Below are 27,381 nucleotides of genomic sequence, written 5' to 3'. Positions count from 1 at the left end.
CACTACCCAAACCCGCGCCTGCGACCGCACAGCATGGGCCACTTTAGACGCGCTTCACCCCAAAATCGCGTCAACCTCCACCGAAGCTCTTTGTAACAAAGAATCCATTGCAACTACCCCTCTGTGATACTGGGGACTGCCATACCCTTACCACACTTCACTCTTCATTGCGGTTATTTTATTCCTTTTAACCTCAATCGCAGAGTGCGATAATCATGGCGCCCGCAGCCGCAGCAGATGTGAAGGACGAGATGGACAGTAAGTCAATCGCAAACCCTGCCTTTCTATGACAACGAGGACCTACCTGGTGGGATTCAAGTGAAATGTGGGCAATGAAAGTAACACCAGCTTACCCATGTTATAGTCGCCGAGAGAGACGTCCAGGACGCAGATGCCGAGGCCAAGATTATCAACGAAGGTAAACGGCACCCAAGGTGATGATGGAGCATTGCCTTGCTGACATGCGCAAAAGAATATAAAACATGGAAGAAAAACAGCCCATTTTTATATGATATGATCCTAAGGTATGCGACTGAAGCAGTCCCATTATAAGACCGTAACTAAAAGTGATTAGCACCGCCCTGGAATGGCCGACGTTGACAACTCAATGGTTCCCAGACGTCAAATCGTTTGTCTCTCTCCTCCACCGATTTTTCAATACCTTCTAACCATTCAGACTCCCTGACAAGAACTACACTACCCACCGCCTGCTCATCGGCACTCACACATCAAACGATGCGACAAACTACCTACAAATCGCCAATGTCGAGCTCCCAAAGAATATCACCCCGAACGAGCGTGACTATGACGACGAGAAGGGAGAGATTGGAGGATATGGGAACTCATCGTCTGGCGAGTCGCCTACCATCAAGATGACGATCGAGCAGAAGATCGACCACCCTGGAGAGGTCAATAAAGCGAGATACCAGCCTCAAAACCCAAATATTATTGCAACGATGTGCATCGACGGCAAGGTATTGGTTTTTGACCGAACTAAGCACAGCAGCCTGCCAACCGGCACTGTGACACCCCAGGCGGAGCTGAGGGGCCACACCAAAGAAGGCTTTGGCCTGTGCTGGAACCCCCATGAGAAGGGGCAGTTGGCGACTGGTAGCGAAGATAAAACTGTCAGGTTATGGTAAGAAGACTTTCTGCTTCAGCTGTACACTATCTGACTATCTAGGGATCTGAAATCCGTCACAGCGACCAGCAACATTGTTAAGCCCTCAAGGACCTACACTCACCACGCAGCTATCGTTAATGATGTTCAATACCACCCCATCCACAAGGCCATAATCGGAACGGTCTCGGACGATCTGACTCTCCAGATCCTGGATACCCGTGAATCGGATACCACAAGATCCTCACTCCAAGGCACCGGCCACACTGACGCCATCAACGCGATCGCCTTTGCCCCTGGTTCTGACCACATTGTTGCTACTGGTTCGTCTGATAAGACGATCGGCATCTGGGATCTCCGCAACTTGAACAGCATGATCCACTCCCTGGAGGGCCACAACGACCAAGTCACATCTTTGGCTTGGCATCCATTCGAGGAAGCCATTCTCGGCAGTGGCAGTTACGATCGTCGTGTGATTTTCTGGGATCTGAGCCGTGTTGGGGAGGAGCAGCTGCCAGATGATATTGAGGACGGCGTGCCGGAGCTGTAAGTTGAACCCTGACATATTACCCCCTTTAAATCACGTGGCATCAACGTACTAACACAATATAGTCTATTCATGCACGGTGGACACACCAACCATCTTGCCGACTTCTCATGGAACCAGAACGAGCCGTGGGTTGTCTGCAGCGCTGCGGAAGACAACTTGATCCAGATCTGGAAAGTTTCAGAAGCTATTGTTGGCAAGGACCTGGAAGATGTGCCAGTCGATGAAGTCGAGCGCTAAGTGCGAGCCACTAAAGGAGAAAGAATTATGTATGAATGTATGGAGATGACAGTCACCAATGGGAGATATCCAAGTGAATATCACGGGACAAAATGAGTTTAAGGAGTTTATTTGCATAGCATGCCACTGGACTAGCGTATACAGATACGTGCGATGCACAATGAGGTTTTGTGCTGGTTTACTTTCGACGGAAGTCTATGCTGCTGCTACGGCACTTTCATTATTCTGTTCTTGCGATCTTGTGATTGTGATTTCTATTGATCTCCAGTGAGGTGTTTTCCCTTTTATGAATGACTAGGTGTCTGTGTTCCAGCGGCCAATAAATATCCCAGTTACGACGAAAACGTGGAGACCTACAGTGGTCACCTCCACAGCTGCATCAAATATTTGCCCATGGTGTTGTTAAATAACCGACGAATGTATGCCTTGTGATGAGTTGTTGAATAATTGATGGATGGTGTCATATGGATGAGTTGTGAAAGGGCAGTGCGAGTCTTGAAATTATAAGATAGGGGATACGAAAGGTAGATAAAGAGGAAGAGGGAAGGTAGCTTATGTTACTACTGTTCTATGAAAGGATTTTCCCAAGTTGGCCAATTCACTGTTGTGTTTGGCAATATAAGGTATTTCTATAATTTCACCTTCGTCAAACTACTTGATATCCACACAACACAACTTGCTTCCTTGCTTTCACAAGCACACTAGTTTACAGATCTCGATCTGAAGGATACTACACTTGGACTATTATATTTCAAGAGGAGAGAGATTTACAGAACACCTACGATGTCTTCGAACGAGAACAACAATACAGACTTCTTCGGCTTCACTGATCCTATTGAAGATACAGACAGTCCGTCCTCAACTAATCAAGGATTCACGAATACAAATTCAAACACAAATCTGAACCACAATACAGCTCCTGGCCCCGTCTTCTTTGGACCATCTCCTCCACCGAGCCACGTCTTTCATAACAACCATGCAGCCACAGCTCCATCTATTTTCGGGCAATATAGCCAAGATTTCCAGGGCGGGAACATACCTGCTCCCCCCTCATACCTAGAGACACCCTCCATACCAGCATCAGCCACCTTTGCTTCGACTCCAGGTCCTTCTCAAACCCCCTTTGGGCAAGCTGGTCCAACCTTGGAGAGCGAGAACATATCTATCTCGCCTTCATACGAATATGAAGAATCTCCGGAATTTGAATCACCACCCACCTTCCCAGCTCCAGTCTTCTTCGGCCCACCTCCTCCACCACCCATACCCGTCGTCAACGCCCTTCCAGCGAACAACCTGGCCCAGAACCCTCAACCCCCTTCCGTAGGCGAATTTGCCCATGTGAACCACTGGGCTCTACCACATTTGGTCATTGGAACCCCGAACCCCCCGCCGCAGGGTCCCCAAAACCCCCCTAACCCAGTCGAAGGGTTCGGCGGGCTCAACATCCAAGGCGTCTCCGCGCAGCCTGATGATGAGAGCGAAGATGAAGACATGGACATGGACATGGATCCCTCCGCCGAGGGCCTCGACTTCGGCAACTCAGACGAGGACTACAGCGAAGACTCAGACTTCGAATACGACTACGTCGACGAGAACGACAATCCCGTACCTCCTCCCAAGCTCCCCAAAAACGCCGCCATAAAAGCCCTCATGAACTCCAACCGCGCGCGCGACGCCGCCATGCCCGATACCGACGACGACGACGACTTCCCCGAGATGGAAGAAATCCCAAACGCCAACGGCGACGACGACGAGGACTCAGACTGGGAGGACGATCCAACGGGCTACCAAGACCCTGCCGACCCCCGCGCCGCCGCCTTCGCCGGGCCCTCAACAAGCACTGCTTTCCCAGCCCCCGCCACTGTCCCCTCCTTCACAAGTATAACAACCAACCCCCTCACACCCCTCGGCATCCTCCCCACCACCTCCCAACTAACCCAAAGTCTCAAGCGCGCGCGCTCCCCCTCGCCCACACCCTCCTTCGAACAAACAGCAACAGCAACAGCAACACCAACCTCCCCCCTCCTCACCAAGAAACCCCGCCTCACCCCCTCCACCCACTCCCCCTTCGAAGTCCTCGCCTCCCACCCCGAACTCTACTTCGAGCTCTGCGCCCACCTCCCCCCCTCCTCCCTCCTAACCCTCTACTCCACCTCCCGCCTCTTCCACACAACCCTCAACACGCACCTCACGCACGCCCTCAAGACCTGCGCGCGCGCCTTCGCCCCCCTCGCCTCCCGCATCTGCAGACACGGTATGTACTCCACGCTCTGCATCCCCGACCCCCTCGGTCGCCGCGAGCCCACCAACTGGGCGTTAGTTCGTCAGGTTCCCAGTTTCCGCTGGCTGGCAATGGTAGTCCACCGAGAGAGGTGCGTTAGGGATATCCTCGCCTGCTTAGCTAGGGAGGGACATCGATTACCGAAGTCAACGAGGGAGACGCTGTTGAAGACGTGGGTGGTGATGGATGTTGCCACGACGGCGGGGCGGATTTGTTTAGTCCATAATGAGACGTGGTGGACTGATGTGGATTGTTGGAATGCGCAAGCGTGGGTGCTGAAGCTGGGGATGAGGCTTAATGAGCCTATGACGGGGGTTGGGGATGATGGGCTTGTGAGGGTTATGTTGGGACAGCGCGGACTTTCTCCATTATGGAGATTATTGATGCGAAAGGGGTTTACGAATGCAGTTGAGGTATTGCGCGCCGCAGTACGATACTGCTATGAAGTCAAGCCTGAGAACTCGGGGATGTCTATCTTCGGAGTCTCTCCCGCGGAGATCGGGAAATTGCATCTTGAGGGCTGGGGAGAGGGGAAGATCCATCTGTTTCGTATCGATGAATTGGTGATGAGGGAGTCGGTGAGGAGAAGGTTGAGGCTGGATGATCATCTCCTTTACATGATGTTATGGGGCCATGTGGACCCAGTTACGGGGAGGGATATCAAACCGAGTGATGAGGAAATGTATATGAGCGACTCCGAGGACGAGGAGAGAGCGATTGGAGCGAGGCTTAGAGCAGAACGGAAGAAGGAGAGCGCGGAGAGAAAGGCCGAGAGAGCGAGGTTGAGGAAAGAACGCGCGGAGCATGGATTTGGGGGCGGGGATACGGAGATGGGAGAAGAAGGCGATGAAGACGATAAAGAAAACCAGCGACCCAGACTAGACAAAGGAAAAGGAAAAGGCAGAGAGCTGCCCGAGGTTGAATCCGACACCACAGACTACTCAACCGATCTCGAAGACGCCGTGGATGAGTGGCGCGGAATCGAGATCGATGACGAAACGGCCTGGGAGACGGAGGATGAGGATATGGCGGAGGCGAGTCTGTTTAATGATTTACGTGATGCGGGGGCGGTGGGACCGAGTGGGTGGAGGAGGAAGAGGGGGGGGGAGAGTGAGAGTGAGAGTGAGGGGGAGGAGGGGGATGATGAGGAGGATGGAGAGGATGATGATAGTGATTGGGATTAGGTGGTGTAGAGTAGTCAGCCAGTAGTCACGCACAATAACTACACCCCCCATCATAAAAATCGCATGAAATTACTTTCCCTATCCGTTTAAATCCTACACCCCCCACCCAAACCCCCCCCCCTCCCCTTTACAACTCCCCAACTCCCCCCAGCTTCCCACTCACCACAACCTAAACCTTCTTCCCCCCCTTCTCCCTCACAGCCGGTAAATCGAACCTCTTACTCTCCCCCCCTTTCATCGGCTTCCATAGCCCAACCTCCCCCTCCGTATCCCACGCCAGCGCACCAACCCACGGCTGCACATTGTATCTCACACGGAGCGTGACGCCGCGGGCTTGCGCGACCTTGCCGGTGGGGGCGGTGATTTGGTATTTTGGTTTTTGGTTGCGCAACTTAATAATGCCGCTGTGAATGGATTAGCTTCCAATCATGTACTCCTTTCTCTCTCTGTTGTCCCCGCACTTGTTCACCCAACGCACGCGCCGTTGATCGATTAACACCAGACTCCCTCCGCGACACCGACGTGTAAACAGGCAAAGAAATGGGAAATGAGAGGAATGGAATCAAACATACCGCCCACTATCAACGCTCTTCCCCCTCCCACTCTCCACCAGCTTCCGCTTCGCCACCTTCGGCAGATTCGCCAAGTGGTCCGCGCTAGGGCTGGTGATGATCGTATCCCAGATGACCGCCTCGTTCGGTGCTGCCTCCGCGCTGCCTGCGGTCTCGTTCCACGCCGCTGTCACGTAGACGAATACTTGTTTCGTGTTCCAGGTAAACAAGCTCGACAGGTCGGCGTTGAGATCAAAGCGGATGCTGGCGTGTTCTTCTTTCTTGGTGCTGTAGTAGTGCGGTCGTCCTTTCGTGCTATTGTCACATACACATTAGCCAGCTCTTCTTCGTCAATTAAAAGACACCGCTTTCACCCTTCCCCCGGGCAACCCAGCGAGGAACCCAGAGCCAGAAATAGAGCAACAGAAAACTAAGGGAGAAACGTACACCGTAACCCCTCCACTCCCAACCTTAACCTCCGCCCCCGGCGTCCGCGCAACGAGGTAATCACTCCCCGCCACGAAGAGCGCAACGACAAACGCCACCGTCGTGAAGAACCCAAACGCGTTCTGCGCGCGCGTTATGGAGGTATGCATCTTTCCCTCCTTTTCCCTTCAGCGTCAGAAATCCAAGGTGTGGTGTGGTGTGGTGTGGTGTGGTGCGGCGCAAGTGCACCTGTGCTGGTAAATCGGGGCGTGTGTAAATTGAGCTTGTGGTTGTGGTTGTGGTTGTGGTTGAGATTGTGCGGTGGTAAAGAAAAGATGAAGTTTCCAGCCCTAAGAGAAAGAGAGAGGTAATTGAGAGGATGAGGAAAGAAGAGTGCCAGGGAGAGGGCGTGGGTGGGCTTGTCGTGTTGTGCTGTTCAACCACAGCGAGTGATACCGCGATATTTCTTAGAGCCACATCGCGCGATCTAATCGCCGCCGCCGCTGGCCGGCCGCCGCGACTTTTGTCTGGGGTAGCTCGCTGGTTGGGTGACAGGGGTCACCACCATCGATCGCGGGTGGCACCCGTCACCAGCCACACCTTCAGCCACACGGTTCTCATACTCTCACCCTTTACAACATTTACAACATTTATCACCCAGCTCACTATCACTCCACAGAAGACACACAGGACGACAGGATGACAGACAGGGCGATAGATGCGATAAAAGACAGTACCGATGCATGCGATGCAAGCAATGCTATAAAATGCGTCTTCCATGTTTATACAAAAAATATTTCCTCCCCGGCCAGTTCAAAAGCTCAACGCGCGCACAACGACTATGCCCATCCCCCCCTTCCTTCCCTCCCCTTCCTCCAACACGCTCAACCATGCACTCCCCCGCGGCCTCTCATGCAAAACATATTTTTTCGAAATTTCCTCCTCCCCATCCACAGCATTATGTCCACACTCCCATTCTCGTACCAAAACAACCCCCCCCCTTTCTCACACCCAGGTAGATAGTAAGGCAATAACAAGCCTTTCTCATTCAAGCCAAGACGACGATGACGACAACTACGCCAAGACAACGACAACGCCGCCATCTACGCCTTCGCCGCCGTCGTCGCCTCCGCCTTAGCCTTCCCCTCCCCATTCGCACCCGCATTCGTAGCCTTCCCCAGCTCCGCAGGGCTAGTGGGGCCGCCGCTCATAGGATCGAGTGCGCTTCCCGATGGGCGGCGGGTGCGGAGAGTGAGGGGGAAGGGGTACTCATCTGGGTCTTCCTCTTCTCTATTATCATGTCAGTATACTGCTCCCACCCATCTCACGCACCCCTCTCTAACAACAGTAAAGGGTAGAAAGGAGAAAGGGACAAAAACTCACGGCAGCTTCCACGCAATATAATCCTCCGTACTCAACCCCTCCCTCCCCTCCTGCAAACTCCCAAAATCCCCCGGCGTCATCACCCCCGACCTATCCCTCGGAGATCCGGGCACACTAAACGGTCTCGAGATCTTAACATCACTCCCCGCAAAGACATCCTCCCCGCCCTCCTCGCCCTCAAAGCTCGCCGGATACGCTCTCCTCAACGCCAGCTGGCGCGCCTTCACATACTCCATGCCCATCCTCTTCCAATCCAGCAGATCGCTGAGGCGCTCGGTGCGATTCCGCTGGTTGATGCGCTGACGACGGGATTTAGCCGCGAATTCGGCCATGAAGTGCGTGAGTTGGTTGACGGAGTCGTCGACCCCCTTGGTGCGGCGGTCGACGATGTAGATTCCGTAGTCGGTGGAGTTCTCGATGAGCTCCTCCATGTAGCAGCCGAAGCCCGAGAGGTTGGTCGTGATGGATGGGACGCCCATGACCGTGCATTCCGCGGGTGTGTAGCCCCACGGCTCGTAGTAGGATGGGAAGACACCGAGATGCGTACCGCGCACGAACTCGTCGTAGTCGAGCGGCAGGACCGGGTTAGCGGAGTTCAAGAACTCGGGGTGAAACACGATCTTGACGCGGTCAGAGGGGTGGTTGAAAAGCTGCACGCGGCGGATCTGGTTGAGAATCGGATCCTCCGCATCATTCGCCATGTTGTGCGTGACGATCGGCGGGAGACCATGGCGCTTCATAGCGAACAACCTGCGACGGAGGAGGATGCGATCTTGTGCCGTGATGAGATCTTTAGAGTCGGGCATTGGGTCGCCATCGTGCCACTTCAGGGCGCGCTCGAAGATGCGCTTGCCGACGCCGCGCTCGATGACGTCGACGGTGTCGCGGAGGGATTTGATGACTGCTTGGCCCTTGAGGGCTTCGACGGTGAGGGACTGGGTTTGCGCGGGCATGATGATGAATGCCACGACTGTCATTTTGGAACCGGAGGCTTTGAGGCGGTGGTTCAGGCGCGCGAGAGACTCGATGAACATGTCGCATCCCTTATTCCTGTACTCGTAGCGTCCCGCAGTGAAGAAATACAACGTGTTATCCGGGTCGAAGTCATTGTGCCCATAGAAATGGCCCCGCACGAAATCATGGATCTTCTCCTTAGACTGCTGATGCAGGTTCTGGAACTCGTGCATAGCGCTGAACTTCGTGACGTTGAGACCATTGGGCAGCACGCCGTCCGGCTTGCGCTTGAGGAGGTGCTCGCTCTCGTAGGCGGTGATGTGGGAGACGGTCGTGAAGACGTCGCAGGAGTGCGTAGCGGCGCGCTCAATGCAGTAGCGGTGGTAGATGCCGCGCTTTCCCGCCTCGGCGTCGACGTCGAAGTACTGCAGGTTGTTGTAGAAGTCGACAGAGCCGGCGCAGAGGTAGCGGCCGAGGAGAGTGGCGTGGGTGGTGAAGATGGTCGTTACGTCGATGCGGCGCTTTTTGCAGAGGGGGAGGGCGACGCCGGAGAGCCATTCGTGGAAGTGGGCGATGACGGCCTTTTCCTTCTCGTGGGCGACGAACTGTAGCTATATTAGTATTTGTCTTAAGAGAGGGTAGTAAGCTATTCTTACCTCTCCCAAGAACCACGCGACGAGGTATCCAAATACCACCGCCTCGTTGGTCTCATCGTCACCAGGCGGCGACGGGATGCTCGCCGTGTTCCACAGATCCGCCTTCCACTCGTCCAGGAACTTGTATGCGGTCTTCGTATCGATCAGCAGGACGCGGGGGGCACCCTCAATCAGCCAGCGTCCATAGACAATGCTGATGCCACGCTCCTCCATGGCAGCGATGGTGGCAGCGAGCTGGGGGTTGGTTGGCGTCAGCGCCTCGACCTCGACGGCAGCCTGTGTCGTCTGTTAGTTACATTCTCTCATAACAATTGTTTTTGGGAAGCTTGGGGAGCTTGGGGAGTCCTCACCGACTGCCTGTTCAGCGGACCGATCAAGGTGTAGCGGTCGCCATACTCCGCGGTGGTGACGGGGGCTTTGGATTTGAGGACCGAGTAGATACCGCCGACTGTGAATTATTAGTATGTGAAGCTGCCCGTCAAAGAGAAGCAGTAGCCATACCTCGATTGGCAACCTCAGTCGCGATCTCGAAGAGAAAGTGGTTGCGGACATCTCTGTTGGTGGTGGCCATCGTGGGCTTCGTTATCGATTGATAGCGAGCGAGCGGGTGGGGTTGGGGTGGGAGAGTGGGTTGAGAGGTGTGCTTTGGCGAGAGCTGTTAGGACGAACGACGATTGGAATGTCGCCGTCAACCTCGATTGATCTCTAGTGATTTCCCTGTGATGGGAATTGAGGGGGAACAAGAGAGAGAGAGAAGGGGGGGGGTAAGAGGTGAAGAGGAAGAAGAAGAAGAGGAGGAGGAGGAGGAGGAGGAGGAGAGGAGGGAGAAAGTGGTTCGGGAGCGGGAGTCGAGGTATAGTATAGGTGTAGTGCAGTGTAGACCAAGTATGGGTAGGATAGTAGGGCCGCGCTGTGACGTTGGGATGTCTCTTGTGTCTTGCGCCTTGGAGCTCACCCCAGTCAGTTTTGGTAGTGGTAGCGGGTTTGGGTGTAGCGTGTTGATAGTTGGGTCCCCGCTTGGAGGTTGAACTGGAGCACGGGGCGGGCGTAGTGGGTGCGCGGAGGAAAGTCGGCGGCTGGGGAGTTTAGTGGGTAGTGGGTAAGAGTAGAGTACAAGGACAACCTGACACTGTTTAATCTCAACCAAGAAGAAGGAAAGAAAGGAAAAGGGAAGAGAGGAGGATGAAGCTAAAGAGAGAGAAGATCAACAGATAGGAGAGAGGATTCTAGTTTTTTATCTTTTTTTTTTTTTCATGTAGGTGCAGGATTGCTATTAAACCACGCAAAAGAATATTCTCCGTGTTTTAGTCCGATAGTGGTGTGTGTGTGTCCAGAGCGTCTAGAGTGTCTCTGGTGTGTATTTTGCGTGTATTTGTGTGTATTTATGGTGTAAACATACTATTTTAGTAGCAAGTTTCCTCTCTTTAGCCGTGGTCCAGAGCTCGAAATATACGTGGGTGTGGGTACATGCGGTGCGTCCGATGGGGGAGGGGGAGTTGAGTTGGTAGTAGAGAGGGATATTGGTACGGGGGGGATACATTGGGTGGCGTTGGAGAAATGGCCGGAGATGGCTGTAGAATGGGCGGTTGATGACGGCGAAGGAGGTGTATCTGGTACTTAACTTGTATACTAAGACTAAGAAGTTTTTTTATGCGTTGAGGGAGGTTGGGAAACAAATGAAAAAAAGAGACTTGTTGGGTTGTCAAAAGGGAATAATCTACTGTGATTACAAGCGTGAGTGATATATGATGGGGATTATAGAAAGGAGGGAGGTAGAGTAACTTGTGTCTGTCTGTCTGTGTTTGACTGTGGACCACGATGTTGACCGATGACGGGCCGTGGTGACTGGACACGATGATTACTGGCGGAGATAGGCGCGGGCAGACTTGCTATCAATCATAGTAAGTGTATCATACTAACTGTAGTCATACTAACACGGCTGACTGACAGAACTGACACTTCAACACTCCTCCAGTCAGACTACATACAGTATGTATACAGTATACTCAACCCAGTCAGACAACAGCATTTCTACCCAATGGTAGCAGTAGTAACATGCACAGAAGACGCAGAGAAGCCCCCTCAACCTAAAAACGCAACCACACCACTACTGGACAGAGTGAAAAGTGAAAACTAACTTTCTTCAACAAACTCATATTCGCCATTCAACACTCACTACCACCCGCGCGACGATGCATGCAACGATACACCCACCCTACGCCCTATCCTACCCTACTATATTTTACAGTACACGCCACCACCCACGATGCAGCCAGCCCACCACACGGCACGGCGGATGGATGGCATGGCAACTGAACTGACTGAACTGCTAACCTATGACGTCGATGATGCAGGACGAACGCGTTTTGGATGTCGGTGATGGGTGGGTGATGTATAACGCGAACGAGAAAGGGAAAAAGAAAAAACACGCGAGAAAGATGAGATGAGATGACTGACTTGCCCGTTGTCTCTATATAGTATGCATGTATTGGCCGATGGCTGACACTCGTTCCTATTTATACCCCCTTCTCTGCATTCTCTGCATTATTCTCTGCAGGTGAAAAAGATGGAAGGGGAGGTTTGTTGTGAGACATTGTCTGGGGGCAGTATTGAGGCTAGTGTTGGGAGTGTCTCTGGTGTCTCTGGTGTCTCTGGTGAGGGAGAGCTTCTCCATGGAGTGGATGAGTTGTAAGTCACATGATGTGGTTGGGTTGTCATGGCTGGGTGGGAGGGGTATAAGTACGGAGGGAGGGAGGGTAGAGGGTGTGGTGGGTAGTGTGAGTTGTGTGAGGAGTGTTGGTAGTGTGAGGTGAGTTGTGTGAGTTGTGTGTGAATAGTGTGAGTTGTGTGAATAGTGTGAGTAGAGTGAGCAGTATAGAGACTACTACTAGTATTAAGTATATAAGATTATATCTCAACCGTGCCATTATCTCTGGCCTGTGCTCTTCAGCTTACTATATTTCACGTGTCGCACTCATCGTTCTGTTACTCCAGTCTTCGTCTACTGTCGAAGCTATGCCATCACTACTCCACGAAAAAGACCCTGCATCATCCCTTCCCCCATACCAAAATAAACACACCAACCCAATCAACGCTTAGTCTACCATTGGTAGTTATAGTTATACTCTAGCTTTGGCGACCATCCCTCTGGTTATGCCTGGTCATTCCCGCTTAGCCTCCCCGTGGTTGGTTCGATGATCGATCCCTTCCTTTGGACTTCCTCCCACCTACCCGAAGTCCCTTATGGCGGTACTGGCGGGATATGCAGTACGTACACTTGGGATTGGTCATGTGACGTTGGGGTTGACAGGAGCACAGAGTACGAGGTTCTGTGCTCAAGCTGGCAATGGTAGTACTATAGGACACGGTGGGAGATACGGGACACCTGGAGAGCTATATGGACACAGTACAGAGGGAAGTGAGTATGTGTGGTCTGAGGAATGATGTTTATACATATATATTCGTATATAGCCGTATATTAATGTTAGCATCTTACTCTGTATTCATTATACTCACACTCTTACTCTACTCTACAGTCACTCTATAACTCATTTCTACTCTTCTGCTCTTCTACTCTTCTACTCTCTACTCTACAAACACACTCAATATTGCTATATATATACTCTCCCATACCCACACGGACTCAGGCTCGAACTGCCGTACAGCACCCAACTCACGCCTACTGTGCACTATCACTCCTTTATCACTCCTATCGCTCCCTCCTATGTACCCTCCCATACGCTTTTCTACTATCCAATACTTATCCCTCCCCCTACCTACCCTACCTGCACTACCATTAGTCCTCCACTAAACGTGGGAAGCGTGCACGGACACTTGGGGCTTCTCGTCCCCCAAAATTCACCACATACCCGCACCAAAACCACACCAAATCACACCAAACTACACCAAAAACGCACTAATCCACCTAAACAGCACCCTACCCTACCTATCCCACCCTATCCCTATCCTACCCTACCACCTCTACTACGGTCACCCCAATAAACCATCAACGACGGCCTCAAATCTCTTTCTAAACATCTTCGACGGAGCTGTTCTCCACCCTCTCCGGCTCCCTTCCCCCCCCCTTCTCCCTACTACAACCCCAGACGACTTCTCCTCCGAGTCCTCTTCCCTCCTTCCTCTCCTGTGCGCATTCTCTCGCTGCTATCAATTGTATAGTGAACAGCGTTTGGCATTGTTCTGTTCTTTTTCCTTCCTTACCCTCACTCGAGAAAAAAAGGCTCTCCTGGGCATCTTATACACCGAACCCTTAAAAAACGTTTGGTTCTTCCACGCCAGCAAAGAAATTAACTGGTTAGTGAACCTCGTCAATTCCACCCCCCCCCTCCCTCCCTCCCTCCCTCACCCCGTGTCCATCCTCTGGCTGGTGCGCAAGCTACTACTCTCTCTCTTCTCCCTCTTTCTATATATATATACCCAGACCCCAGATTGCTAACTCGACATCCTTTTTCCCCCAAGCAGAAATACAACCATATACGATGTCTATAGCTCTGCCAACACCCCAGCAGGGGAACCTCGACCGCTATGTCGTTGTCCACGTTGCAACAACCTGCGATGAGCACGGCGTATACGTTACAAAGGACTCGGCCGAGGTCATCGAGCTAGGATGGATTCTTCTGGACGCCAAGAACTGCGAGGAGGTACGCCGAAATTCACTCGACACTCCCATATATAATATTTATTCGTGAGGACTGAGACACTGACTGGGATTTTTTTTGGGTGAACAGTTATACCGTGAGAGCGTGCTTGTGAAGCCGATCAACACACCGATCACTCCCCTCTGCAGTAAGTTGGGACACAACTACCCCCTTGATCGAAATTGCACCTCTTTTACAATGGCCAGAGTATAGCTAACACTTCTTCCTTCCCCTAGCCAGCCTGACAACATTGACGTGGGAGCACGTCCGCAATGCAGGCACCTTCCGTGATGCGATCACCCGCTTCGATGCCTTCGCCTCCGAGCACTTGACCTCCAAGAACTTGGATTTCTCTTTCGTCACCCTCGACTCATGGGACCTGCGTGTCCAGCTTCCCCGTGAGGCCCGCGACAAGGCCGTCGTGCTGCCGCCATATCTCCAACACTCTCGCACATTCGACCTCCGCACCGAGTACCAGCGATGGCAGCAACACCACCCCGAATCCCTGCCATTCGGGCCATCCATGCTCTCCAACATCTGCGCCGCCCTCGAGGTTGAGCCCGTCGCCGCCAGCGCTCCAATCAAGCACAACCTGCCGTTCCACCTGCAGGCCCTGGCGCCCGCATCTCCCCGCCGCGCCATGGAGGAGGCCGTCACCCTCGCCCGTGTCCTGCGCGGACTGATCAACAAGTCCCAGCCAGCCCACGAGCACCCCGACGTGCTCACCCGCCCCATGGACGCCCGTGCTGACGTGCGCGCTTTCCTGTCGGAGCGCAGCAAGGTCCTGCACATGGCTGGCCTGCCTCACGACACCACGCAGTCCGAGCTCGAGAGCTGGTTCACGCAATTCGGCGGCCGCCCGATCGCCTTCTGGACGCTGCGCACCCCCGACCAGCACAAGCCCACCGGCTCCGGCTTCGCCGTCTTCTCGTCCCACGAAGAGGTTAGCACACCCCCCCTCTCCAATCTCTACCTCTACTGCAAGCTGTGCGAGACCTACCAGATAGTCGTCTGCGCGGGCCCCTCGGCATACGTGCTCCTCCTCTATGACCAGCTGATCAAACTCCCCATCCCCCGTCTCGTCAAGTTCTTCCACATTCGCGGACACAATCTAATGGACTTCCAGGCCGCCGAATCGCTGTGCATGAACGGCCGCGCCCTCAACGAGAAGGCCATCGAGGTCTCCCCCTCCTCCAGCCGCGTCCTCGACCGCGCCGCCGAGATCCTCACTCCCTTCCCACCTAGCAAGAACCGTCCCCGTCCAGGAGACTGGACCTGCCCATCCTGCGGCTTCTCCAACTTCCAGCGCCGCACCGCCTGCTTCCGTTGCTCCTTCCCGGCTATGGGCGCCGGACCAAGCGGCGACGCGATGGGTGGCTACGGAGGCGGCGGTTACGGCTACGGCCCCGCGGCCATGATGCCCCCGCAGCAGCACATGGGTCACCATGGCGGCATGGGCGGTGGCGGCGGCCACGGCGGCGGCCGCATGGGTGGTGGTGGTGGTGGTGGCGTCGTCCCCTTCCGCGCTGGTGACTGGAAGTGCGGCTCCGAAGGCTGCGGATACCACAACTTCGCCAAGAACGTGAGTTGTCTCCGCTGCGGCGCCTCGCGCGCTGGCGCTGTTGTCGTCGCAGACTCCGGGTACCCGTCCCCTATGGAGGCGCCGTCGGGGTATAACATGGGTCCGCAATCCATGTCCGGAACTCCTGGCCCGGGACCATTCGCTTCGTCCGCCGGTGGATTCCCCTCCAGCGCGGGATACGGACAGCATTTCCCCGGCCCGCAGAGCACGTACGCACTACCCTCTGGACTGGGTGCTGCGACCGGCCCATACCAGGGCTTAAACTCGCACTACGGCGGTGGTGCGGGCGGCGGAGCTGGTGGTGGCGCGGGAGGCGCGCACTCTGCTGGACCTTTTGATAGTCGTGCGGCTGAGGCGGCGTTCCAATCTGCTACTAATGGACCGGCGGGCGGTGCGGGGAACTTCTACCAGCAGCAGCAGCAGCAGCAGGGGGAGAGCGATCCGTTTGCGTTCCTGTCGTCGGGGATTAGTGGGCTGGCGATGAGTGGGGATGCGAGACAGAATGGGGCGGCGGCGGCGCCGAATAAGAGTCCTGCTTAGGTGTGGTTAGATGGTGCTGGTGGATGGTGATGGGTGTGGATGTGGGTGGTGGGATATTTTGGACGAACGAAACAGCATTTTTTACTGGCCGAGATTTTTGGAATACATACGACAAAGGGCTCGCTGGTGCTCTTATCTACTACACTACTACTGCTCAATTCTCCCGGCCTTCGCAACGCGCCATCTCCATCCTCATCCAGAGGATTGGACAGCATCGCTAGGAAAGGACATCTACATCCATCTACATCTGCGTCTGCCTACACACATGCGAACGCATTTCCGCCAGTTCTCCTCTTCATCAAAGTTTCTCTCAAGTTTTCACATTTTTCTTTTTCTTTCATCAAATCTTCTTCTTCTTTTTTGCTTTTTCAAACTTTGGCTTTTGGTGGCGGGTGTCGGGGGGTTGGTCGTTGCTGACGGCGGGCTTTGGGTTGCGGGTTAGGTAGCGGGTTGGGCGGGTGGGGGTGTCTGTCGGGTCTGGTTGCTCTGGTCTGGGGGCGCGATGCATAGCGAAATAAAATCTTGGAGATCTGAATATCTGGGAAGCGGGCGGGTTCGGGTTCTGCTTCTGCTTCGGTTTTCGGTTCGGGTTTTCGGTTCAATCGGTTGATGCGGGCAGGGGCTTGCGGTGGTCTTGCGTGTCTTGCGTGTCTTGCTTGTGCTGCGTGCGGGGACGGATGGTGTGGGGTTTGGGTGGATGGGATGGAAAAGGGAGGGGATGGATAGATGTATTCGCAACATGGATTTTTTTGGGTGGTGGGCGGGTGGTCGGCCGGGGGGGGGGGGAGTAAAAAGCTGGATGGACTGGGTTGGGGGTTGGGTTAGGAGCGTCTGGAACACGGTAAAAGAAATCACAAAAGTTGCATGGCGCGGGGGATGGGATGGGATGGGGTTTTTTGGGAGCTGAAAGCTGGTGTGCTGGCTGGGGCGGTGGAGCGTGTGCATTGTGCATATTGGTCGGTGGGCTGGGGGGAGCTTGGGGCGGGGATTGATATCTGAGCGTATTTGATTCGACGGGGGATGGGGATTGGCGGACGGGGTGGGGGGGGTTGATATTTGGATTTTGGGATGGGATTTGGAAGGGGGTGGGAAAGGGGGGGGATGGGAGGGGGGGTCTTGTTTCCTGTTGTATTTTTCTTTTTGCCAATTTGATGTGTTACTCTCGTGATCTTGTTTTTTTTGCCCTTGACTTTTTTTTGTGCTGCTCTGTTGGGGGGAGTGGGTGTGAGGCATCGATTTTTCTTTCGTTGCGCGAAGTTCTTTCTCTCTTCCTTTGCTAGCTGGGGTGGGAGGAGGGGTGTAGCATAGACTCTGCACTTGGGGATTTTAAGAGGGAGGACTGGGTTGGGGGGGGTTATAGTCGCATGGCCATGGAGATGGATGGATGGAGGCTTTTTTCTGGCTTTGATAATAATACGAATGAAAAAATGAAGACTCCTCGACTTCACCGGTCTCTCCTCATACTACTATGCACATCCCGCCCACCCCTTCTTCCTCATCCCTAGTAACTCTGGTTAATACACTACACATATTGTGGCGGCGGGAAGAGGACCCCCTTTTCCCCAGCCACCCGACCGCCGCCGCCGTTGCGTTGAGTGGCGGTGGTGGTGCGGAAAGGGCGACTACGTCATTGTTTCTTTTGTGAGGGCTTGGCGGGCTGGCACATGGTAATGGTAAGCGCCTTTCTCCTCCTCCCCTCTCCTCTTGTTGGATGTAGTACGACGACCTTTGTCTTCTTTACATCTACGAGCGTGAAGTTTATTTGAACACTGGATTCAGGCACAAAGTTATTTGCGAGAGGATAGAGAGATACCCCAGAGCGCGATACTGGATACAAACAAATAAACGACTGGACTAGGAAAAGCGACACACGAGCGGATTAGCTAGGATATACACAACTACAACTACAACATCTAAAGCGAATCATCAAAAATGGGTGCTGCTTCAGCGATTCTGGTGGTTCTTATCACCCTCCTTTGTATGTCCCTCCCCTCCTCCAACTTCATTCACGCGAACTGGCTGTCTGCCAGCGCCCATTTATCTCTCTGTCTAGCTGCCAATCTATCTATCCGTCTCTCTGCCTGCCGGACTGGATAAATGGATGGTTAGATGGATGGGCGACTGATGGATGAGCCAAAGAAAGAAAGACATGATGGATAGATGAATGAAAGGCTAATAACACACACACAGTCCCACCAGCAGGCGTCTTCTGCGTCGCGGGGTGTGGTGCGGATGTTCTGATTAACATCTGCCTCACGCTTCTTGGGTAAGCATCTCATCCTCCCTCCTCTCGTCCTCCTCCCTCCCTATCCTTCCTCTTCCCCCCAACTCCCCCACCAGTACCACAAACATACAGACAGAAATCTAACGACACCCAAGCTACATCCCAGGACACATCCACGCCTTCTACCTCGAATACGTATACTACGAGCGTCGCGAGCGGGCTCTCGAAGGCCAATACGCGGCCCATCGCGCCCCAGGGGTTTATAGCGAGCGTGTGCAGACTGGGGGGGGACAGCAGACTTATGGGACTATTGCGCCGCCACAGGTAAGACATTAGGGGATTCCGCTGCGTGAGGGGGGATGCTGGGGTGGTGTAGGGAGTGTGAAGGGGGGGGGAGATAATGGAAGGGAGAGAGGCGGTAATTTACGACTATTTGAAGGACGCGGATGTGCCTCGACGATGAGGTTCGATAGGAGGACATCCAGTGGATGTGCGAATGTGCAATGACGACAGTTTGACGACAGATCGACCGACGAGGCGAGGAAGAAGGGCGTTTAGGACGCAGGTTTATGAAATCTCATCTTTGATTTTGCTATTTAAGTATGCATGCTGCCATCTTGGTTTCATATACAGTATTAACAACCCACGCCACATATCCATCCCCTCACCCCTCATCATCTGCTAGAGTGCAGGGCAGATCTTGATGCGCTGGGGGTATAAACCACTTTCCATCTTCCAACCACCCATCTTCCATCCAAACCCCTCTCCCGTCCGTCCTGCAATTTTCGCTCCAGCTCCAAACACCCCCCATCAACCCCTCATCACATCCATCCCCCATCCCACAACTATCTTCAAGCCGCACACTCACTCCCCATTACAGCACAAGCCCGAACACACGCCCTACAACACAAACAACCCCACAACAACCGCTCCAACAGCCCCTAACGACCCAGCACCATACACCGCGGAACCACCCGTAACAGTCGGTCCCGCCGCCGTCGTCTCACCCGTCGGCGTGGGCTGCGCATCAGTAGTAGCCGTCGTCTCCGCGCTCGTCGTTGTTGTCTCCGCGTCCGTGCTCGTGCTCGATTCCCCCGTTGTGGTGCTCGTCTCCCCCGTACTCGTCTCCGTGTCCTTCACAGTCGTCGTACTCTCGCTCCTCGTCACAGTCGTCTTACTACTCCCCGTCTCCCCCGTCGTTGTCTCCTTACTCCCCCCCGTATCCACAATCCCCCCATCACCCGTACACTTCCCCCCACCCCCACCACAACAGCCATACTCCCCATTATCACCCTTCACGCAGCTCTCGCCGGGCTTACAACCACCCAGCTTGTCCGGGCAGCAGGTGTACCCCTCTGGGAGGCAGAGGAGGCCGCAGGCTGTGTCTGTGCTGGCGTAGGCGGTGCAGGGGTGGGTGAGGGGGGAGAAGTTGACGAGGATTTGTTGGGGGATGTAGCGGTGGGCTAGGGGGGGGGTTAGGAGGGTGGAGGAGACGAGGAGGGGGAGGGCGAGGAGGGTGTAGGTTGTGGCGCGCATCTTGTTGTAGGGTTTGAGGGTGTGAGGGCGTGAGGGCGTGAGGGCGTGAGGGCGTGAGGGCGTGAGGGCGTGAGGGCTTGAGGTCGAGATTGAGGTTATTGAGGCCGACTATTGAGGGTTTAGACAGCTGTGACTAGAGCAGATCCCCTAGGACACGGGCGCGACAGGTCTTAAGTATGGATCTCTCTACATGACATGACATTACATTACATCTCCATCGCGTTGCCGGCTGAAGCTAGTACGTGCGGCTGGACTCCCTTCCCCGGTCTATAAAAAGGCACGGCGCGCGATTCATTGGCGGCGCGGAAGAGGGTGGAAATTGCGGGCTGGGAGGATCGAGATGCTTGTCGGTTTTTTTGGGCGATTTGAGTTAGGGCTGTTAGCGAGACGTTGTGAAAGGCTTGTGCAAGGGGGGGTGGCTTTGGGCGCAAACGGTTGATGGCTTGGAAAAGTGAAGCTGGTCTACTTATATATATATATTTTTCCTTGCTTCTTGTTATTGTCTTCGTTAAAGCCGTGAAGATTGGCTGGTATGCCCCCTTTTTTTTGCTTCTTCAATTAGGAGATGGTATTTCTTTCATGGGGGTGATGGGATGGGGATATGCACAGACGATTTGTGCAAATGCAGTCAGTCAGCTCGGTCGGTAGGATCGCTGGTAGGATCGGAAGGAATCGCAAGGATCGTTTGCGCTTTTCCTTCCCCCTACCGAATTAGACACACAGACAATGTCACAATGGTTTATCGGCATATACGAAGTATAAAGTTTAGTAATTACTAGACGAAGCCGCGGAGATTCTAGACCTAATGCCTCTGCTCGGGCTGCGAATTTAAGGTCTCCGCGGGGTCGTGGTATTTTGCTCGAACAGATCGATCGACGACTTTGTATTAGCAGCTGGTATCTCACTCTCCTCGCAGTCTTTATACCACTTTCCTAGAATCGAGATGGGGAAATCGAACTTATTCCCACATTTCCCGCCAGATGAGATGGGCTCCCAGCTCTTCATTTCCATAGCGCCAGCCGACCTCTTCTTGATCTACAACCCTCTTGCCAGCTATGCGCGTTCCCCAGAGCCCAGACTTCCCTCTCTCCTCAGAGCTTTGCGCTCTTTCCTGTTTTCCTGCACGTGCTCTGCTCCCCCTTTTCAGGCATCAAGCTGGGTATCAAGTAGTCGTCTTCGTCCCTTCCCTCCCAGGAGAGAACCATCGCAAAAGTTCATTTTCAATGCAAACTAGCGACATGGCCGACCCTCGCTCCCGAACTAAGCACAGCAAAATTCGTTCATTGCAACGCTTCCCACTCCTCCTTGGAGAATCGCCTGCATGTCACTGTCATTTTCACTTCCTGCCATTGCCACTTCCTGCCACTGCCGCCTCCTGTCACTGCCGCCTCCTGTCACTGCCGCGCTCCATCGTCACCACCGCCTGATACCGATGCCTGATGCCTGATGTCTAATGCCTGAAAGGGGCGCCGCGTGGTGGAACTCAGAAATCGACCGCCTCACTCATATTCAACCCATAGTTATCTACCAATCGCTCGAGGTAAACAATGATGGCCTGAATTGCCGTAATTTATAGTCTCATGGGCTCGATTTGTCCATCGACTCCTCTTCATCGTCATCGTCGCCGCTGCCCCGTAGCTTCTTGGTCTATATCGGCCTCGCATTAGCCAGGCACGCCTTGTCTCGTAGTACAGTGTAGTGCTCGGGGTGCATCTCGCGGGCTTGCGCCGATAACGAGGTATAATGTCGTCCCGTCCTGACGCTGGAGGTAGGAGTTGAGCAAGTGCAATGAACTCAAGGACTCAGATAGTGAGTGCAAAGACTTGATATAAATCAGATAGCGAATATTTGTTTAATGAGCCTGCCGGTGGAAAGAAGACGGCGCCATGATCTTTGTAAAGAGAGAGAGTGAAGGAGCTTTCATGTGAGAAATTGAGGAGATAAACTCACTGTAACCTGCACAGCACTCGGTGGCCGCATCTTTATCCCTTTCTTACCTTGTTATCAACGGTTCCCACCGATTTGCAAACATTCACCTAGGCAATATCTCACTGTAAATTCATAATATGAGTTGACAAAGAAGAGCAGAGAACGCCACTCTGTAAGCTGACAGCCGTCAGAGAGAGTGAACTTTAAACAACCATAAACCTGATTCCGCTTCCCTTCCCGCCAAGGTCCGCTCCGCCCACGACCAATCCCCGCCAAGTTCCCCGCTCCGCTAATTTAGAGCGGAACCACTGGTGACCCTGCATACGCCAACACGGCTCAGGCCGCTTCGTTCAGCTTTGATGGGCCAGCCAGGACATTAAGACATTAAATTTCCCCGTCGTCGATTCCCCTGATTCACCAACCTTGGAGACATTTTGTCCTCCCCCACCCCCTTTCCACAAACACACAACATCCCTCGGAAAACCACGATAATTGTAATAAGTCGAAAAATACAATACGTGTAAGGGCCGGCAATGCACTGCGCGCGAAGGCCGATCTTGCGCAAACGACGAACGAAATCGAAAAAGTAACCACTGAACCCCGCCATGGCGACGATCACCGATAGCGCTCCTGCGCCAGCAGTGCAGGCGCCAGCGAAGTACTCGAGGTACAGGTCGGTGAGGAAGGCGAATACGGCCGCGATGGCGACTCCAGCGCCTCCACCAGCCACACAGCCAGAGGGTGGGATTGCACAGAGGAGCATGTCTCGATATAGACGGAGGGCAGCGACACAAGATGCGCACGCGACGCCCCTGCCCACGCGAAACGTTCCAGCGGGCGCGATTCCACAGGATCATCTAGGACGACGAGACGACAAGACCACACACGTGCCCTCTCCTCGCTCGCCGTCACCACCACCAACTCCCCTCTCGCCGCAAGAGGAAGAAGCCAGGCTCAGGCGCGCACACGAGCGCACACAGGCGCAGAGACTGGAGCGCCAGAAAGCAGACGAAGAGGAGGCGCATCGCTTACTTGCTGAGCAGAAGCGGAAGGATCTTGAGAGGTTGGAGATTACACTTGCGGCTGCTGTGGCTGCGCCGAGACCGCTGTCTCCTACGCCCGTGAGTGCGAGTAGTGCCGGGAAATTCAAGATATTTGGGCGGAAGAAGAGCTCTGCGAAGGTTACAGCGACGCCGCCGGGATCGGGGGGGAAGGCAGAGACGAAAGTGGAGACGAGGAGCACAAGCGATGAGATGAGCGGGAGGAGGGTAGAGGCAGCGATGGTGGGGATGGATGCGCCTGTTTCGGCTGTGAATGCTGGAGAGAGGGTGAGTTTCTTTACTTACAAAATGCGACCAGACGAGCACCAACTAACTCACAACAGCGCGTCCTCATCCGCTTCAAGCAAGCATCCATCAATCTACCCGTGACCCCGACAACCACAGCCCAAGAGCTGATCTACTCCGCAACCAACATCCTCTCCGGGTCCGTCACCCCCGACTCCGCCATCCTGCGCGAGTCATACGCCTCTGCCGGCGTAGAGCGTCGCATCCGCCGCTATGAGCGCGTCCGCGACATCATGAACTCCTGGGACCGCGACACTCAGAACGCGCTCGTACTCTCCGGCTCCGACTCCCCTCGCCACGACACAGACCTATGGCCACACTCCGCGCCACGGCGACGCCCAGACCAATTCTCTGCCCAGCTTCACCACTCCCACAAGCCCGGCCGGTGGATAAAATCGTACATCACGCTCCTCCCCAGCGGGCAGCTCTACGCGCACCGCAAATCCGGCGGGAAGCTCAGCGACAAAGACGCCCTCGCCCTCTGCCACATCTCCGACTTCGACGTCTACGTCCCCGTCCCTTCGCAACTACGCAAGCTAGCCCCTCCCAAAAAGCACTGCTGCGCCATCAAATCCCAGCAAAAAGCAACCATGTTCCTCTCCGCCGAGAACTTCGTCCACTTCTTCTGCACCGACGACGCCTTCACCGCAGACGCCTTCCAATCCGCCGTCCAGAGATGGCGCTCCTGGTACCTCGTCTCAACCATGGCTCGCGCCGCCACCTCCAAAACATCCCCCACCTCAACACCCTACACACTCGGCTCCTTCGAACCCCTCGCCGTCTCCATCCCCTCCACCACATCCCCAGATCCCACATCCGCCCCGCCAGACCGCCAAATCCCATTCCACCTCCGCAATTCCCTCCTCCCCCCCCTCGCAACCCGCGACCGCGACTCCCCCCCGGCACCGGACGAGACCTTTTCCCCCACCTCCCTCCTCGGCCCAACCTACTCCCAACGTGCCCGCCAAGCCGCAGCCCGCGATCTCGCCGGCGGCGGGTCCGCAAACCCCGATTTCGGTGCTGGTCCCTTCATCGCCGGCCCCTCCCTCCTCAACACCGCCATATCCCCCATCGACAACAGCGCCGCCGGGTCCGCAGGCGCAGGTGCGTCGTCAGGGTTGAAGCGCGGATTATCGACACGGTCGACGCGGTCGCGCGCGGGGACGATGGTGGGGTCGGCGGGGGATGCGCCGCCTGTGCCGGGGATTCCGGCGCCGTTGTTGGATTTTAAGACGGGGTTTGTGGAGGCGCCGCAGTGGAGGGGGGAGGGGAAGGGGAGGGGTGTTGAGGCGCCGAGGGGGGTGCCGCTGGTGGAGGTTGCGGGGGGTGGTGCGGGGGGTGTGGGGGAGGGTTGGAGAGGTCGGGGACGGTGTTTAGACGGTAGGAAGGGGGGTGGGTGATGTATGATTATGATGATTATGATGATGACGGATGCATTTGGGTTGGGTGGTAGAAAGGACTTGGTTTGGGAAGGAATAGCATATTGAGGGTTTAGGTTGTTCATATGGAGGGTTGAGGTGGGACGGGAATACCATGTTGAGGTTGGGCTGGGAGGGCTGGATCCGAGGATGAATACCATGTTAAGGTTTGGGTTTGGTAACAAATATCATGTGTGCAAGTGTAGCATAGTGGATACAAGCAACAAACAACAAGGCAACAAGCAATATACTCCACAGCCTATGTAAACAACCGTGACCTGCAAACAGCCAACCCATGCAATCCCACTACCAACCCAAACCTACTCCGCCCCCAAACTCCCACCCTACGGACTCGACATCCCCCCCTCCTCCCCCGCCTCCCCCCTCGCCCTAATCTCCCTAACCAACGCCTTCGCCTCCTCAACCTCCACCCCATCCTGACAAAGCTCCGTCGCATACCTCAGCGCAACCTCCCACTCCCCCTCCCCCATCGCCCACCTCGCAAGCCACATCCTCGCCTTACTCGTCGCGACCGTCACCCCCACCCCCCATTCTTCTTCCTCCCCCTCCCCTTCCTCCTGCGCAACACAAAGCTCCATGTACTCCCGCGCCTCAGCCCCTTCCCCCATCCTCTCATACATTCCCGCGATCTGCAGGAGCAGCTCCGGATCCATCGCTTTTGTGCGCGCGCCGCGCCCGGCGCCGAATCCGGCCCCGGCTCCGGCATCGTAGTATCCGTCTGCGAATAAGGCGCGCTTGAGGGCTTTGATGCCTTCAGCGTCGCGGCCCATCTTCTGGAGACACGATCCGACTGCCATCCACATCTTGCCGTCCCAGGGGCGCAGGCCCGCAGCGCGCTTGTAGTACCATAAGGCGTAGGCGTGCATCTCGAGGACCTCGTAGGTCTGTCCCAGGCCGTACCAAGCGCGGTAGTCCCGACGATTGACGTCCACGGCGCGGCGGTACGATTCGATAGCCGCATGCGTGTTCTTGAGTTCGACGTACTCATGTCCCATGAGTGTCCAGGCGGAGAGACAGGCGCGGTCGAGGGTTAGGGCGCGGCGGAAGTAGTTTACTGCTTTTTCGTGCTGCGAGAGGAGGGAGTAGTAGTTCCCGATGACGACGCAGGTTTCGGGGCGGAACTTGTCGGTGGCGGAGCAGAGGTGTGCGAGGAAGGAGAGTTTGGGGCGAAGAGCCATGACGTAGAGAATGTTGGAGTAGTGGTCTAGGGAGTCGAGGCGGTGGGGGTGGAGGGCGAGGAGGCGCGAGAAGTGGGACTCGGCGGTTATGAAGTCTTTGGTGTGGTAGGCGAGGAGGGCGAGGCAGGTTAGGAGGAAGGGGGAGGTGGGGAAGATGCTGAGGAGTTGGTGGAGTTGGGTGTGGAGGGAGGGTGTGGATTGGTAGAGCTCGAGGGAGGTGTGGAGGTGGAAGACGAAGGAGAGGATGTTTTGGGGTAGGTGGGGGGATATGCGGTTGAGCTGGGAGTGTTAGTATGTACTCAATTGGGGGCGATGGTGGCTTACATCTTCGACGCGGCTTATTAGAGAGGTCATTTCTAACCAGCAGCCCCAGTTCATGGGGTATAAATGAACGCTTCTTATGAGTAACCGCATGGCCTCCTCTTCGTTCTTCTCTTTCGCGAGGACAATGCCGTAGAGGTATTCCAGCCACCCCTGGGAGCCCACAACTTCTCCCGTTTCGGTGGTCCTCTCTTGGAACCAAGCCTCTAGATACCTGCTTATCGTCACCAGATTCTTATTTATCGTCTTCCCGCTGTCGTGGGGTCCCATAACCATTTCGCTGTCCTCATCCTTTGTCTTCTCGCCAGACATGAACTTCGCATATAACGCAAGGAATAAACTCTTTTGGCTCAGCCTGGGTAGTTTAGCGCCCAATGGCGGGCGTGCTGCTGGTATTGATTGCCTCGCCTTGCCTTTTCCTTTCGACGCTTCAGGGCTCTGACTGGCACCTAATGGCTCCGTCGACAAGACTCCTGCTAACATTGTTTCTGGTAGGAATACCGCTGCACACCGATCAAACTCGCGACAGTCGAAGAACGATTTCGCTAGTAAATATTTGTTTATCTCTTTCGCCTCCAGCGCCGATTCTTCAGGGTCCAAGTTCCCCGTCACAACAATAGGTGGCATGCCGCTGGCCAGGATTTCAGTCATTTGCGAGTCTTCGGGTTCTGGCGCATCTTCCTCGGGAAGGGATGTGAGTAGTTCTGCGGCCCTGGATATACTTCGTTAGCCTCATATCTCGCAGAACGGATGCTGACTTACCATTTCGACGACTGGTAGAGACATCTCTCCGAGCATTTCACCACTGCTTCCTGTAGTGCCGCGCGAAGCTGGCCCGTCTCTCGCTCGCTGAGAGCCATGTCGCTGTCGCCTATCCCTAGTGGACTTGTCCCACCATCCACAGCTATTCAAGCCCAAGTTTTGGTGGTTCCGACTGCTTAATCGTCTCAACGGAGCTGGGGCGCTGTATCTGGCCTCGTTCGGTATAACACGCGTGATTTGTATATATAAGTCGGAGATTCGCTCCGAGAGGAAAACTTGAAACACAGCAGGCTAGTTTATAAACTCTAGTAGCTTCGGCAAACACAGCAGCCCTCGGATCTACAGTCGTAGGTGGGAAATGCAGCAATGGTCTGTTTATATATGAATTCCCCAATTTAGGAGCCGCGATGTTGATAATGCCTGTCGCGCCGGATATTCTGCCGACCCTAGAATCCAAGCTATCCCAATTCGCACACCGCCAAACCCCTGGGAAGCGGGACAACAATTGTTACCCCTCCACCGCC

The 27,381-nt window shown here is 54.7% G+C and overlaps 9 protein-coding genes across 9 annotated transcripts; 5 read left to right on the top strand and 4 right to left on the bottom strand.

Moving 5' to 3' along the window:
• Nucleotides 1-41: 41 nt before the first annotated feature.
• On the top strand, nucleotides 42-2,454 carry HAT2 (Histone acetyltransferase type B subunit 2). The gene is made up of 7 exons (XM_018274859.2): nucleotides 42-258; nucleotides 365-418; nucleotides 473-524; nucleotides 575-628; nucleotides 677-1,138; nucleotides 1,184-1,666; nucleotides 1,733-2,454. Exons 1-7 carry the CDS (start codon nucleotides 216-218, stop codon nucleotides 1,905-1,907), a joined length of 1,323 nt encoding a protein of 440 aa, XP_018130255.1. The 5' UTR covers nucleotides 42-215; the 3' UTR covers nucleotides 1,908-2,454.
• Nucleotides 2,455-2,690: 236 nt separating this feature from the next.
• On the top strand, nucleotides 2,691-5,372 carry VE01_05394 (uncharacterized protein; the record flags this gene model as incomplete). Its single annotated transcript, XM_018274858.1, has 1 exon — nucleotides 2,691-5,372. The coding sequence occupies one exon, from the start codon at nucleotides 2,691-2,693 to the stop codon at nucleotides 5,370-5,372; it is 2,682 nt and encodes an 893-aa protein (XP_018130254.1).
• Nucleotides 5,373-5,541: 169 nt separating this feature from the next.
• VE01_05393 (uncharacterized protein) lies at nucleotides 5,542-6,936 on the bottom strand (the record flags this gene model as incomplete). Its single annotated transcript, XM_018274857.2, has 3 exons — nucleotides 6,371-6,936; nucleotides 5,945-6,238; nucleotides 5,542-5,776 (listed from the first exon to the last, which is right to left on the bottom strand). Exons 1-3 carry the CDS (start codon nucleotides 6,517-6,519, stop codon nucleotides 5,542-5,544), a joined length of 678 nt encoding a protein of 225 aa, XP_018130249.1. The 5' UTR covers nucleotides 6,520-6,936.
• Nucleotides 6,937-6,946: 10 nt separating this feature from the next.
• On the bottom strand, nucleotides 6,947-11,073 carry GSY1 (glycogen synthase). The gene is made up of 5 exons (XM_018274856.2): nucleotides 9,844-11,073; nucleotides 9,693-9,790; nucleotides 9,343-9,618; nucleotides 7,733-9,291; nucleotides 6,947-7,639 (listed from the first exon to the last, which is right to left on the bottom strand). Exons 1-5 carry the CDS (start codon nucleotides 9,911-9,913, stop codon nucleotides 7,453-7,455), a joined length of 2,190 nt encoding a protein of 729 aa, XP_018130248.1. The 5' UTR covers nucleotides 9,914-11,073; the 3' UTR covers nucleotides 6,947-7,452.
• A 2,270-nt stretch (nucleotides 11,074-13,343) lies between these two features.
• On the top strand, nucleotides 13,344-16,570 carry VE01_05391 (uncharacterized protein). Its single transcript, XM_059463697.1, has 5 exons — nucleotides 13,344-13,656; nucleotides 13,825-14,003; nucleotides 14,091-14,148; nucleotides 14,237-14,943; nucleotides 15,127-16,570. Exons 2-5 carry the CDS (start codon nucleotides 13,842-13,844, stop codon nucleotides 16,120-16,122), a joined length of 1,923 nt encoding a protein of 640 aa, XP_059319694.1. The 5' UTR covers nucleotides 13,344-13,656; nucleotides 13,825-13,841; the 3' UTR covers nucleotides 16,123-16,570.
• A 1,205-nt stretch (nucleotides 16,571-17,775) lies between these two features.
• VE01_05390 (uncharacterized protein) lies at nucleotides 17,776-18,700 on the top strand. Its single transcript, XM_018274854.2, has 3 exons — nucleotides 17,776-18,100; nucleotides 18,313-18,388; nucleotides 18,502-18,700. Exons 1-3 carry the CDS (start codon nucleotides 18,055-18,057, stop codon nucleotides 18,680-18,682), a joined length of 303 nt encoding a protein of 100 aa, XP_018130250.1. The 5' UTR covers nucleotides 17,776-18,054; the 3' UTR covers nucleotides 18,683-18,700.
• A 207-nt stretch (nucleotides 18,701-18,907) lies between these two features.
• On the bottom strand, nucleotides 18,908-19,882 carry VE01_05389 (uncharacterized protein; the record flags this gene model as incomplete). Its single annotated transcript, XM_018274853.2, has 1 exon — nucleotides 18,908-19,882. The coding sequence occupies one exon, from the start codon at nucleotides 19,880-19,882 to the stop codon at nucleotides 19,247-19,249; it is 636 nt and encodes a 211-aa protein (XP_018130340.1). The 3' UTR covers nucleotides 18,908-19,246.
• Nucleotides 19,883-22,416: 2,534 nt separating this feature from the next.
• VE01_05388 (uncharacterized protein) lies at nucleotides 22,417-24,832 on the top strand (the record flags this gene model as incomplete). Its single annotated transcript, XM_018274852.2, has 2 exons — nucleotides 22,417-23,139; nucleotides 23,196-24,832. 2 exons carry the CDS (start codon nucleotides 22,417-22,419, stop codon nucleotides 24,555-24,557), a joined length of 2,085 nt encoding a protein of 694 aa, XP_018130341.1. The 3' UTR covers nucleotides 24,558-24,832.
• An 87-nt stretch (nucleotides 24,833-24,919) lies between these two features.
• On the bottom strand, nucleotides 24,920-27,254 carry CDC23 (Anaphase-promoting complex subunit 23; the record flags this gene model as incomplete). The annotated part of the gene is made up of 3 exons (XM_018274851.2): nucleotides 26,858-27,254; nucleotides 26,099-26,807; nucleotides 24,920-26,053 (listed from the first exon to the last, which is right to left on the bottom strand). The coding sequence occupies exons 1-3, from the start codon at nucleotides 26,953-26,955 to the stop codon at nucleotides 24,920-24,922; spliced, it is 1,941 nt and encodes a 646-aa protein (XP_018130338.1). The 5' UTR covers nucleotides 26,956-27,254.
• Nucleotides 27,255-27,381: the final 127 nt, after the last annotated feature.

The sequence above is a fragment of the Pseudogymnoascus verrucosus genome (assembly GCF_001662655.1).
Source record: "Pseudogymnoascus verrucosus strain UAMH 10579 unplaced genomic scaffold scaffold_22, whole genome shotgun sequence".
Lineage (NCBI taxonomy): Eukaryota > Fungi > Ascomycota > Leotiomycetes > Thelebolales > Thelebolaceae > Pseudogymnoascus > Pseudogymnoascus verrucosus.
This window is presented reverse-complemented; position numbering and strand designations above follow the sequence as displayed.

Coding starts and splice junctions, on each gene's coding strand:
- VE01_05390 (XM_018274854.2), top strand. CDS start 18,055: ATGGGTGCTGCTTCAGCGATTCTGGTGGTTCTTATCACCCTCCTTT. Junction 18,101..18,312: donor GGTTCTTATCACCCTCCTTT/GTATGTCCCTCC, acceptor ACACACACACAG/TCCCACCAGCAGGCGTCTTC. Junction 18,389..18,501: donor ATCTGCCTCACGCTTCTTGG/GTAAGCATCTCA, acceptor ACGACACCCAAG/CTACATCCCAGGACACATCC.
- HAT2 (XM_018274859.2), top strand. CDS start 216: ATGGCGCCCGCAGCCGCAGCAGATGTGAAGGACGAGATGGACA. Junction 419..472: donor GGCCAAGATTATCAACGAAG/GTAAACGGCACC, acceptor CATGCGCAAAAG/AATATAAAACATGGAAGAAA. Junction 1,139..1,183: donor GATAAAACTGTCAGGTTATG/GTAAGAAGACTT, acceptor CTGACTATCTAG/GGATCTGAAATCCGTCACAG.
- VE01_05391 (XM_059463697.1), top strand. CDS start 13,842: ATGTCTATAGCTCTGCCAACACCCCAGCAGGGGAACCTCGACCGCTAT. Junction 14,004..14,090: donor ACGCCAAGAACTGCGAGGAG/GTACGCCGAAAT, acceptor TTGGGTGAACAG/TTATACCGTGAGAGCGTGCT. Junction 14,944..15,126: donor TCTTCTCGTCCCACGAAGAG/GTTAGCACACCC, acceptor ATGGACTTCCAG/GCCGCCGAATCGCTGTGCAT.
- GSY1 (XM_018274856.2), bottom strand. CDS start 9,913: ATGGCCACCACCAACAGAGATGTCCGCAACCACTTTCTCTTCGAGATC. Junction 9,791..9,843: donor GACTGAGGTTGCCAATCGAG/GTATGGCTACTG, acceptor AATAATTCACAG/TCGGCGGTATCTACTCGGTC. Junction 9,292..9,342: donor TCGCGTGGTTCTTGGGAGAG/GTAAGAATAGCT, acceptor ATATAGCTACAG/TTCGTCGCCCACGAGAAGGA.